The 13,628-nt window shown below is 30.3% G+C and overlaps 2 protein-coding genes across 4 annotated transcripts; both read right to left on the reverse strand.

The window, feature by feature from the left end:
- Positions 1-226: 226 nt before the first annotated feature.
- LOC107644779 (F-box protein At4g00755) lies at positions 227-3,199 on the reverse strand. 3 transcript variants are annotated; one of them, XM_016348709.3, is made up of 6 exons: positions 3,008-3,199; positions 2,382-2,612; positions 1,800-2,213; positions 1,513-1,685; positions 1,159-1,277; positions 227-727 (listed from the first exon to the last, which is right to left on the reverse strand). In XM_016348709.3, exons 2-6 carry the CDS (start codon positions 2,515-2,517, stop codon positions 469-471), a joined length of 1,101 nt encoding a protein of 366 aa, XP_016204195.2. In that variant the 5' UTR covers positions 2,518-2,612; positions 3,008-3,199; the 3' UTR covers positions 227-468. The 3 variants fall into 3 exon arrangements, with proteins under 3 accessions (XP_016204195.2, XP_088344080.1, XP_088344081.1); XM_088487954.1 differs by having other exon boundaries at positions 3,050-3,189; XM_088487955.1 differs by lacking the exon at positions 3,008-3,199 and adding an exon at positions 2,746-2,955.
- Positions 3,200-6,439: 3,240 nt separating this feature from the next.
- On the reverse strand, positions 6,440-10,952 carry LOC107644780 (F-box protein PP2-A13). Its single transcript, XM_016348710.3, has 3 exons — positions 10,134-10,952; positions 9,722-9,840; positions 6,440-7,054 (listed from the first exon to the last, which is right to left on the reverse strand). The coding sequence occupies exons 1-3, from the start codon at positions 10,470-10,472 to the stop codon at positions 6,643-6,645; spliced, it is 870 nt and encodes a 289-aa protein (XP_016204196.1). The 5' UTR covers positions 10,473-10,952; the 3' UTR covers positions 6,440-6,642.
- Between the last annotated feature and the right edge of the window lie 2,676 nt (positions 10,953-13,628).

Below are 13,628 nucleotides of genomic sequence, written 5' to 3' on the forward strand. Positions count from 1 at the left end.
AGTGTGGAATCGAATCTCAAAACTGATTAAATATTTAACCCCACTTGTTCCATATTAAGACAAGATGTGACTTAAGGGTTTTCACCCCATACCTCTAGATGAGAATTCCTTTCTACCTGATTTCTAGTTGACTTTATTAGCCCTTACACCTCCAAAATTACTACCAACCAAAGCGTTTACTTTTCAAGATATAGACATCAATTCAACCCATTAGAATGTATATGCCAGTAACGTGCTCTCAGTAGTAACTTTCCAGAAGCCATCATCTCATCCCACAGAAAAGAAGAGATTAAGATGAAATTATGCTGCTACATCGTAGTCTTATTGTGCAGAGAACATACTATACAGATATCTGGACATGCGATTGCCTATATCTTTGCAGCAAAAAGCAGCTAATTCCTGATGCTCCCATTTACACAAGTTTCTCAGTTTATTGAGAATCAACAAGACTTGATTCACTATTTTTCATCATTCATCAACTACAACAGCACCAGGACCAAGCAGTGCAGCAATAAGAATTTGCTCCCAACGTCTCACGCCCCTCTGCATTATACTTGTGGTAAAAGTCCGCAGTCGTGAAGGACTGCTAGAGTCGCCTCTTCTTGTTGGAGACATACAACAATCTGTTTGAGGGCAGTACTTCAATGTACACTTTCCTGATGGATGGTGTATTTTGACATCAAACGCTGGCAAAAGTGGCCATCCGACGACTTGAACATGAGAGATGCTGCATCAAAGATATCCAATTTATCAGAGTTAGAAACATATAAGCAAAATGGCAATTCTTTATTTAAAAAAAAATTCATAATCCTTGACAAGTTGTTAGACTCAGAAGATTAGTTCAAGATGTAAATAATTAACCGAGCCATAAACTCTACCGTGATTGTTTCTGAGAAAAGGAAACAACAGGATGAAGCATTCAGCATTTAGATGTTACAAAATAATGTTTGGTTACTATGTTCTATGACATTGTTTGCCACCTTTGGAAGGCAAATGACAAGAGTATTTGCTGACCTTCCATCAAAAGCCTCATCACGAGTTGCCTTCAACAATTTTAAGCAGAATAACATTGAATTATCTATGCACAACTGCTTATGACGGGGTGTGCCTGTGTGCATGTGTATGTGTATGTGCGAGAGAAAGGATTTGTAAATTAACCATATGTAAAATAATTGATCCATTTCTTGCTTTTGAACTCTGCCCAGCAGCTCAACTTGAAGCACACCTCCAATGCACAGAATAGGTTCAGGTAGCTTGAATTTCTGCAAGCAGTTTTCCTGCAGTTTCATTATGGAAATAATTCATTAAACACTGGCATAGAGAGTAATCTATGCTACAAAAAGATTGCAATTTTAAATAGATCAAGTCCACAAAAATATCTAGAGGAAAAAAAGATCCGTTGATGCTCAAAAGATATATGTAGCTGAATCCCAATCCTCTTCTTTGTTGAGTGTGTTTTTGGATAGAAAATAGGAAATGCAAAATAACAAGCATGTTAATAGTGCAACTCACTTGCAACATTGGAAATTCAGGTGAAGTATATGTCCATAGATTACCCCCAAACATGTGATTAGCAATAATATCATCAACTTCAGCACTCTCTAACTCTTTCGGGTATTTTGGACGGCCCATTCGGAATCGGACAGCTTTTGCTGAATATATAGGGAGGCCTGGCTGAAAATATGCTGCATGGTAAAAAGATACATTAATCAGCTAATTAAGTTGAAGTTAATATCCTGGGCATTAGCCATTTTCAGTTCAACTTAATACCAAACTTGACAATTAGCTACTGGACTAACCTTTGAATGGCTGCACATGAATCTCAGTGATTAGACATATTTTGGAAGTTAGCTTATAAACTAAAGTCTCTGGTACAGAAGGATCACTCTCCCCTTTACTAGACCAGTACGATGCTCTAAAATCAGTCCTATCTCGAGGGTCCAACGTATTCAGAACACTTTCTTCGGGGTAGTTATCGGTGCTGGATGCACTTATGGCATCCGAGATGCAATTTTTGCTGATAGAAGGAGTGAGACCACATGCTAGGAACGCATAGACTTTATGATTTCTCTTAAGACATTCCCAATTTGAAGAACTTCCAAGCATGTTACTCACTGGTTCAATCATGTTCTCTACCTCAATGACATGTCCAACACCAGATAGTTCAGGAAACATTTTCAAGCAAAGATGCTTGCAAAGGCCATTTTCAATAACTGCATAATGTTTAAAGTGCAAATCAATACAATTTTAAACAGCACCATAATATTTCAACATTGGAAAATTTAATACCAATAATGTATCACAAAAGAAATAGACTTTGCAAGACAATATAAAGTTAGAGAAGCTACTAATTTCACAAACCATGAACTCAAATGGCTTACCAAATTGGTGCCAAGAACGGGAAAGAGTCGAAACGCGGACAAGGTCACAAGGGTCATCCAAATGAGTGAGAACCTTTATTGACATGTCTGGTCCAAGCCATTGCAATAAATCCAGTTTGTTTTTCACTTCAGACATGATGATGCTCCCAAATTAGAACCAGCTAAAGTTCAAGTCTTCAACCTCACATTTAGTGATCAGAATCAAATATCTTCAAGAAACTGGTTTTCCACCTACAATCAATTACATTGACAGGGAAAAAAAGAACAAAATTTATTAAGCTTCACATGATTGAGCCCGTAGAAAATTGACGAAAACCAGAACCAAAAAAGGAAAATTAGTTAGGAAGATTTATTCCCTACTTACTATATTGTTCCAATAAGCTAACTGAAAAAATCTGTTTCCAGAAGATTATTTAATGAGGGTACTATGGTGTGAACTAATTACAATTAATGAAGAGATAAAGATAAATCCAAATAAGGAAAAATAGGAAAGAGGCTTTAGAAGGATTAGGATTAAGTGTGGCAAACAGAAACCGTAAACACATGCATTCATGTGCATACACAGAGAGAAAACAAAATCTCAATTTTGAAAATTGACAGATAAAAGAAAAAGAAAAAAGTGGTACCTTTCTGAAGTGCGTATCTAAAGAGAGAAGAAAAAGGGATACCCGTGATTCTGAGAAACCGAGGAAGAAGAAAGGTGTGGATTACAGAGTGAGAGTGTGTGTGCGCGCAATGAATCTAATCTAAAACAGGAACAAGGTCCAACAGGTGTTTTTGGAAGTGGTTGAAATATCGCTATGTTACCAAGAACCCTGTGTTAAACATATTGAGTTAAATATAGATAATAACAATAATAATTTGTATTACCAAAAAAAAAAAAACAATAATAATTTCAAATTAGTTAAACAAATAATTATACACTAAAATTAAAAAGTCATGAATTTAACTCTTAAAATTAGTAAATTAATATTTTTATAAATTATATATAATAAAAGATATTTTTGAAAATAATATATACTAATACTCTGTCATATTATTATTAGGACAATTTATTTAAATAAATTATTAGAATGAATTTTATCCAAATACAACTTTTAAAAAGAGAAGATGTAAATGCAATTTTTTATATCTCTATATAAACCGCTACTGGTAGTAACGGTTTATGTGTATTGGGGTGTGTGCGTAAACCGCTAAAGGCAGTAATGGTTTACATTGAGTGGCTCTATAAAACTGTGGAAAGCAGCCGCAGATTCTTTATTTGGAGTGGAATTTGATTTTTGGTAGAGAGGAAATTCTAGAGAGAGGGAGGAGCACCTTGAGAGCGGATCCGAGGTATTTCAGCGCCGAGCTTCAGCGGGATATCATGGCAAACGAACAGAGCTTATATCGACTGAACGGTATTGCTCATATTGTTGGTGCCATTATCGACGAAGTTAGTTTTATTTTATTTTTGTTAGCATTATCATTTGTTAATTTGAATATGGTATGTATGGTAGAGGAACTAGAATTTATAATTTAACTCTTATGGTTGAGTATTGGATTTTGCATATTAGGATGTAGAATGTAGTGGGGTGTACATAGAAATTTGCTAAGAAAAACGAAAATGGTTTGAAAATTTTTTTTGTATAGTTAGACAAATTCGCAACCAAATTTTAAAAGATTTGATTTCAAAAGATTTAAGTTTAAAAGATTTTATTTTAAAAGTCTAATTTCAAATAATTAATTTTTATGAAAGACCGGTTCTTTGGACCAGAAAATTGGTTGTTGTCAAAAACGTGTTTAATTTTCACAATCGATTAAAAATCGTTTATTTAATTGTATAACCAGTTTTTTAATTAATCAATAAAATAAGTATTTAACAATTTGATTTGATAATTGAGTAATAGATTAATTGTTTAATTGTTTGGTGATGGTATAAGTTGTTTATTTGGTGTAATTAGATAGGATTTTTCGTTGTAGAAAGTAGAATTTAACTGCTTTGTGTATATCTTTTATGTTGGGTGCAGCCAAGTAGGTGTATCTACAGTGTGATGCGGCAACAAAATATACCTATGCATGACAGAATTATCTCTTATTTGGAGAGGGCATCGAGGTATTCTTTATTCATTTGAAGGTAGAAAAAAATGATATGTCGTGTTATTCCTTCATCTTATAACCGCTTACTATCGTTCAGGTGGGCCGCATACTTACCACCAAACGATAGCAAGGAACAAAGGGTTATTCCTTCCAACTTCGCAAGCAGTTCGGGTATCCTAACCTCCAGAAAATTCCGCCAACAGTGAAACAGGACCTGCATGTCTTCATCGGACTCTGTCACAAAGGTCTCATACTTCACACCAGCGAACACAATAGTAATGGGAATCTTGTAGAACAATTTTTTAACCTACTTTGTCACACACATATCCAACTTCTCTAATATGACGATCGGATAAAAACACTAAGCGGTACCCTATCTGTAAATTTCACACCGTGCCTTTTGCTTTTTTGAATTTTCCCAGAGCAATGCACTAGAGTCACAAAACTCTCCTCACCATCCATTGTGAGAGAACTCTTCTTCCACCTCAATGTCTTTGAGGGGTATATATAGCCAACAACCTCGCACACACATACTCAACGTAAATCACTACTGCCTCTAGCGGTTTATGCACATGCCCCAATATACATAAACTGCCCCAATATACATAAACTGCTACTGTCTGTACCAGTTTATGCACAAGTCACTCTGAACAAAAATCGCTGCTGTTTATAGCGATTTCTGTGTAAATGCCTCACCTACGTAAACCGTGACTAGCAATGGTGATTTTTATTCTTCTGTAAACTGGTTTCTATAGGCATGTAAAAAATTGCATTTGCGTCTTCCCTTCTCAAAAGTTGTATTTGAATAAAATTTATATCAAAATAATTTATTTAAATAAATTATTCTTCTTATTATTATTATTATTATATACCGTGCCCTAAAATTAGGATTTTAAAAAAACTTGATATATGGCTAAATTTAGGATAAACTTTAGAAGGTAGAACTATCATGTTTAAAACAATTTATTTATATTTCAGTTTCAATGTGTTGTGCGTGTGTTTTTCTCTGTAAAATAATATCATAACATGGTTATAAGAAAAAATACTTTACTCTATTTTATTACACATTTAATAATAAAAAATTATTAGAATTTACTATTTATTTTCTTAAAAAAATAATCCTAAAGTAGGCACTTTATTTAAACCATTTATTAGCAAGTTACAATTGTTCTTAGTTATGTATACTACAATGATTAAGGTGGTTTTACTTGGCTAACTTAAATGAACACTTGAACATGAAGCCAAGAATTATACCATGCGTTTGGATGTGATTAAATATAAACTTAATATGTGTCAACTTCATAAAGATTCTAATTAGATTTGTTGTGACAATACAAAAGTAAAATATTACTTATTGGTTAAAAAATTTAATCATGTATGTGACATAAAAATACTTGGAAGAAAATTAAATTAGGTTTGTCTAGTGTTAGTTCACTAGTCCCGTTAAGTAAGTATTGGAATTCGAATCCTACTTTGTGTATGCATTATACAATAATTTATTAGTCAACGATAAACTCTTAAATAAAACTCAGTACCGCGACAATCGGACATACTATTTTTTCTCAGTAATAAATCATCGTCCACTCTTCTATATATTATTCATCACTTCTCTTTAATTTGTTATTTTTTTCCTTGAAAACTCATTTATTGAATAAACGAGTCAAGTGTATAAGTATAACCCATTTTTATGCCTATAAAAAATTTTGACCATCAATAAGTATAGTAACTAGGAGTAGTGAATTACTTCTACATTTTATTTCTAATTAATTTTAAAAAATTCAGCAAGTATAACCAAATGACCAATAAGGATCCGGTATAATGGATTTCAACTTTAACAAAGACAACTACTAATGAATTCTTTAGTTGTAGTGTCAAGATTAAAATACTTTTTAAAGATAAATCATAATTTTGTTTTTTTCTCTAAATAAAGAGAACAAGCTGTGAATATATATTATGTCATCTACTTTAGAAGTTCTATAGGTGAAGAAATATTTTGATCAAATGCTTACAAAAAACGCTGTGAGCTTTACAACAAAAGATGTAGCCACATTCAGAAAATTTATATAAATAAAAATACAGCCATTGTTAACAAAAAAAGCTAACCTAAGAAAAATAAATTACAACAAATTGTCTATATAAACAGTTAATTAATTAAACATCAACTGTTCCAAAAACGCTTCCATCAAAATTGTTTTGTATTCTGGGTTGGGCAAATCACTGCCCCATCTATGCAAAGCCCGCCTTTTGTGTGAGTGCAATCAATTTGGGCCAGGGAAAACTTGATGGTTGTGGGCCCATTGGGCTTATCAATGACAAAATCCCCAACATGATAATGGGTCCACTCTCCTGGCCCACTCAAGTAACACTGGGAAAGTGAATTCTGGCCATCAGATGTGGATAGTTGAAATCTAACGGGCTTGATGTCCCAACCATGGACTTGGGCCAGGTTGCACACTCTTCGGCCCAATCTGTTTGAGGTCTTTCCCAAATGAAGCCTGAAAAAAACGCTATATTTCCCTCTTGGAAATTCAAAGTCTAGTTCCCCCAACACTTCAACCCACCACATTTGTTGAAGATATGCAACACTTTTAAACCTGCATCCCCCGAAAAACAATTCATGTTAATTTTCCATTTCTTTAAATAATTTTAAAAAACCACTATTATTGACACAGTAAAAATTCAGGTGCAGTTAACTTTATGTAAAGTTGATAGTTGAGAATTATAAAATAATTTAACAAGTTTAACTAAATTGTTATTTAACGGTTCTAACCTATCAACTTCACATAAAATTCTCTGCCACCGAACTTTCACCAATTGACACACATAAAAGTATGGTTAAATAGTAAATACTTAAACAACATGATTATTGTTGGATTAACCTTTTTCATATTGCAGAAGTCAATGATTTTTGTACATATGTAACTTGTCTTTTATCTTAAATAAAAAAAGGGATGACAATACAACAAGCCCTTTAACATTATATATCTAAATCTCACCATTCATGGCAAGGTGTTGAATTGGAATCCTTGCTTAACAGTCAAAAGCCGAATAACTTAATTGGCTCTTTATTGGATTGAGGATCTTTATGAATTATAAGTATCATTATTATTTTTAAAAAGTGGTTAGTTAAAGTCACAAAAGCAGCATTTTTTTGGCTTTTATTAATCGGAAACAACACACTTTCGATTTCAATGGGTGGTCCTGAGAGTTCTTGCACCATGGAAAATGAGCATAACGATAAAGGCATGCATCTCAATTCATCCTTATAATAATAAGTGTTTAATTTTCTCCGGTACCTTTATTTGTATTAGAATATTAATTTATGCCTCTTATATAATTAATTAATAATTGATACTAAATTACAATTTTCACAGCTTTCAAAAATTAATAATGCAAATAGTGAGACGCATAAAAATTCTTAATCATGATATAAACTAAAAGAAAAAACTACTAGGGCTTTTATGATTTTATTTATACAGAAACTCGTATCCTATATTTTAAGCGTTTTTTTTTTCAAGTTGTATAATTATAATTTGTTTCATAGTCATAATAGGAAACATTTACTTAAGAATTATGAAGACATATTTCGGATACGATATTCACCGACATTCGTCCGACATGCGTGTCGGTTGTATCAAACTGTGTCTTAATAAAAAGTAAAAAATTCTTTTTCGGACATACTTTGACACACCTAAATATCATCACGTATCAGCGTGTCTAATATTATTCTTAAAATAAATTTAGATATAGTATATATTATTATTTATTAAAATAAAAATATTTTAAATACTTGATCTAATTAAAATAAGACATTAAAAATAATTAAAAAATTAATTTATATTTAATATTAATAAAATATCAAAATATCATTACGATTTATCTAAAAAATACTTTATATTTTATATGTATGTGTGTTCCTATGTCTTAAAAAATTTTAAAATTCGCATGTCAGTATATTTCATGTCGTATCATATTCTGTATCCGAATATCAGTATCCGGTTAAGATACAATCACTTTCTTAGCTTAAATAATATTCCTTATTTAGTTAATAATGTTGGGTTTCTTATTCCGTATATACACAGATTTTAGTAATATATTTGTTAAGTTTTATATGAATAACTTCAATTTATAGGAGTAATTATTATTCCAATTAACTAATTTTTTTATAATATAATATTTGTAATAAGAAAATTTTAAATATATTAGTAATATAAACTAATTAATTAATTAATTAATTAGAGAGAAATAAGTAAAAAAAAAATTAGATGATTTAATTTGCTAGTTGGAAATATGAAATACAACTACCATACCCAGAATAGACAAATATCAATTAACAAAAAGATTTCTTGTTCTTGAATGCAAGTCCTTTTCAGCCACTATTTCATATTGTATATTATTTTCAAAAGTGCAAATTGTTTCATATTTCTTCATTATATAAATTTTTTTTATAAGATATGATCGAATAACTGACTAGGAAAGATGAGCTACCAGAATATGGGTACAACAAATGGCATTCCACTAGCCAATAAGAAAATAAACTAACAAAAACACTTGTTCGGAAATCGTAGGAATAAATAAATAAATAAAGCGATAGAATTCATTTACTCCTACAGAGAAGTTATATTATGCTATCATTTATGACTTTTAGAAATTTTATTCTTGTAAAATATATTATTAATCTCCAATAAAATTAGAAGGGGAAAATACAATTAGTTCAACTATTATATACTACGAAAATTCAAGTACAATTAACTTCGTATAAAATTAAATGTTAAAAATTATTAAATAATATAATAAATTTGACTAAATTCTCGTTTAATACCTAAGTTTCCACCACTATATATTTTCAACTAAAATATGAGCATAATATATTGGATAACTGTTCTATGTGTTCCCTAACTTTGTTCATATCATATGATAGATCCACACTGCCTAACATTATTGCAAAATTGTTATCTGTATGAATAAGGTTAAAAGTGAGAAATTTCCGATCCGTTATGTGCTATCCAAATGCAATATGCACAAAAAGGAAAGAAACTATTTACATACGACAAAGTAGGGGGGGGGGGTGCTTTTTCTTTAATTTAATTATGATAATTGTCGTTTAACCTAAATTGATGATACATCTATAAAGAAAAATATAATTAAAACAAAAAAGTTTGGTGTATATATATGAACTATTTATCCAGCATATATAAAGAAAAAAATATAATTAGCTTCCCATTATTTTTTTCTGAAAAAAAAATTAATATAGTGTTCACCTGGATTCTTCAGTTGGAATATTATTCCAATATCTTCTGTCATCAATTCCTGTAATCTTGAAAGACTTTGATGAGATGAACAAACAAACTTGTCCACTGCTTCTATCCAACCAAACTTCCTTTAAACCATAAAATAAAAAATAAAAAATATATATATATTAAGAATAAAAAAGGAGAAAAGTTTAGGAGACCAGCAACTTTGTTAAATTTTGGCCAGCATGTAACCAGCAAAGAAAAGTGAACCATTGGATGAAATTTCACACCAATCTCACACCATTAAAACCATCATTGATGGCTATTTGATTACTACAAATCACAAAAATGACTGGCCCTAACATTCCTCTAAAAAAGGAAAAGAATTCCAAAAGAAAAGGATCATAAGAGAATGAGCAAGTAAATTAAAAGTACTCACTTTGGTGCCACCATCAAAGAAATTAGGTCGACATAGTTTGGCATAAACCTCTTTCTTGGACATGATTCTAATTAGATCCTCTTTGTTATCACCAAGAATCTTATTGAGAAGGAACTCATATGATTGTGGCAACTTTGATTCCCACACAAAATCAGCTGAGGAAGCTCTATGAAAAGTTTTGTTCACTTTAGCCAATTGGCAAATCTCTTTTGGATCAAAACTCATCATCATGAATGAGATGCAGCTCTCTGGAATGTCACCAAGCCCTGTTGATGATCTTGATTCTGAAACAACATCCTCAATTTCTGCTACACTAATTGAGGAACTAGCAGCCCCCATCAAAATTTAGATTCCACTTTACACTTGATCAATTCAAGTTGAGCTCGTTCTTCTTTTGTTGTAACTTAATTATTCGTCTTTTATGACGGACTTATAACGGATGGATTTGGATCTGAACGTGATGATTCTGCTCGATTCGAATATGAAGTAGAAGAATTTGGTTCAATGGTAGAGGAGAAGAGGGTAAAGGAGATGAGAGAAGAAGATTGAAGGAGAAGGTGGTATTAGTTTCATTTTATTCATAAATGAATGTGTGATAGTGTCACATGCCTCATTGAGAATTTTGGGTTTTAAGAACAAACAAGTGGTTGGGAATGTTATGAGGAAGGGGGGAAAAGGTATAAAGGGGGAATTATTTAAGCTCTTTGGGGTCCAAGTTCCAAACCACAAATTAAATTAAAATTTTGAAGATAGTGGACGTGTATATGAGTGTGCATGGAATATAAAATTAAGACTTTTGTGGTTGCCTCCTTCATTCTTATTATTTACTTTAATTAATTACTTATTTATATGATGTGTGGAGATTAATTAATTAATTAAGGGCCTATTCTGTCCCTTCCAACTTCCAAGTTCTACATCTTTTTTTTCATTTAATTTGTTTTAATTAATTCTAAATTCTGTCCTTGACTTCTGGGTATGAATATTAGAAACTTATGGGTATGAATATTAGAATGGAGGAGTGCTAGGGGAACAACGAAAATTTTGAACAACATGAACAATCACCAATCAAATGAAAATACACTACACTCTAATTTAATGCTACTAATTAAATTTACTCTTTTAATTTTATTAATTTACATTGTTTACACATTGTTCAAAAATTTTGTTAGTTACCTGTACTTTTCCTATTAAAATTCCGTATATTGAATGATACATGATTTATATGTATTGATTGAGTCCCACAAGGGAACTAATGGAATATTTGAATTTAGATTTTTGATACTATGTAATGAAACCACTCATCTCAAAAATTCAAGCTGATAGAAAAATGTAACATTAATGGTACAGATATTCCATTGACTCCCTATACTTTCTCGTATTGATTATATTTATGTTCGTGTTTGAGTTAGCAAAAGTTAGAATACGTGTTATTACTTATTAATGTTGTATTATGTATTGAAAGAAGTCTCGTATTATTTAATCAACAATATTTAAAAAACAATAAAAAATAATCTAAATCAGTTAAAATTTATTTTATTTTACATTTATTAATTATTTTTAAAATAAATATATGATATTAGATGTAATATATACATATGAAATTATAAATATTAAATTAAATAAAATAATTTTATATTATTATCTTTCTAAAATTACTCTTATTTAATAAATAAATTCATTATGTACTCATGTGTTTCCTATATTTAATTGATATATTACTTCTTAATACATAAACTTTATGCTTATTTCTTTTAAATTTTCTTTAAAGATCAGAGTAAGAGAAAAATTCTTAAGGAAAAGTATATGGAACCAAAAGGTGATCAGCCAAAAAATAAACAAAACCGTTTAATTAGAATCATTTTTTGAATAATATGTTTGAAAACTGCTCCTGGGATTACGGAGCACAAACCAAAATCCAATTTTTCATAGAGTCTAAACACATTTTTGCTGGTTTTTGGCTGATATGCTTTTGGTTCCTAGTTATTTTCAATTCTTAATTATATTGGAGAAGTTACAGAGCATATATAGTTAACAAAGGAATTTTCTTTAAAGTCATCACATCATCGTAAGATGAGATGTCACTTTTGGTTTGATGAATTCAACGAGGCAGGACCTTTCGTCCCATCTTAACTTTCAACTTGATTTAGCATTTTACTTTTATTATGGTTGAATTGATGTGAGGCTATTAGATTTAGTAGGTAGTTTAATTAATGTGAAAGCGGAGTTACCATTATACTCCATTGTTAATATTCATCAGGACAGTGATCGTTTTATAACATCTATGTGTTGGAATTAATAATGCTTAAAAGAAAGGATTATGTTAGCTAACCAATAACTTTTTTGAACAACATGAACAACTACCAATCAAATCAAAATACATTATATTTTTAAATTATCCATTTAAATCTTAATATTAGAATAATCATCTGCACACCTAATAAAATAAATATCTAATATATCAATTATTTACATTGTTTAGTATTTTCATTCTCTACCTATACTTTTTCTAAAAGAAAAGGTAGCATTGAGAAAGAGAGAGATAGAAGACTTTTCTTTTTTTTTTTTTCAGTCATATAACTCATATTACGTATGTGAAAGAAAACATGACTATGTTGAATAAAAGAAATTAAAGAACAAAACGTTCAAGAATGAAATTTCAAACTTGTATAAATAAGAAACTTCTTGTTATATTTTTCTCCCTCCATTTTCTATCACATATAATATAATTCTTACAAAAGGAAATAATAAATGGCATGGTATATATATATTTTATATTGTGGCCCGTGTATAATCTTATCCACTTTTGCATATATTGTCGTCACAACAAACAGTGATATATAGCCCGTGTTGTATATTGCCATCACATCGATTGTATTGTTTGAACGGCAAAGCATAAACAAAATCTATATATAATTGGGTACCTTAATTATTGTAAGCTCTTTATTCTTTTCAAGGGAGTTTTCCTACGTGTAAATTATATCCACCAATTGCGAAGAGATATATCATATAACATGGCAGTGAGTCAGATTAATAAAGTGCTGAGTATGCAACAATTTGGATAGGGTTTGCCCCACCAATGCAATGCAAAGCAAAAGCCAGATATTGTATAAATTTGTCATCATTTCCTTTATTACGAGACACTAGACAAAAAGGAGAAAGAAAAAGAAAAAAAAAATTAAAGATAATGCCGCCTATAAATATTAAATAATTAATAATTTTTTTAAACAACACAAATAATTACTAATAAAATAAAAATATATTATATTTTTAAATTATTTATTTAAATTTTAATATTAAAATAATCATTCACATATCTAATAAAATAAATATTTAATATATTATTATTCATATTATTTAATATTTTTATTATTTATCTATATTTTTTTATATATAAATATTTAAGGCCCTGAGAACATAAAAGCCGAGGATATATAATAAATCAACCAATGGTTCGAATAATACTTGGTGTTTATATGTATTTGTTGCTATTATGTC

The sequence above is a fragment of the Arachis ipaensis genome, chromosome B5 (assembly GCF_059453495.1).
Source record: "Arachis ipaensis isolate K30076 ecotype BB chromosome B5, ASM5945349v1, whole genome shotgun sequence".
Lineage (NCBI taxonomy): Eukaryota > Viridiplantae > Streptophyta > Magnoliopsida > Fabales > Fabaceae > Arachis > Arachis ipaensis.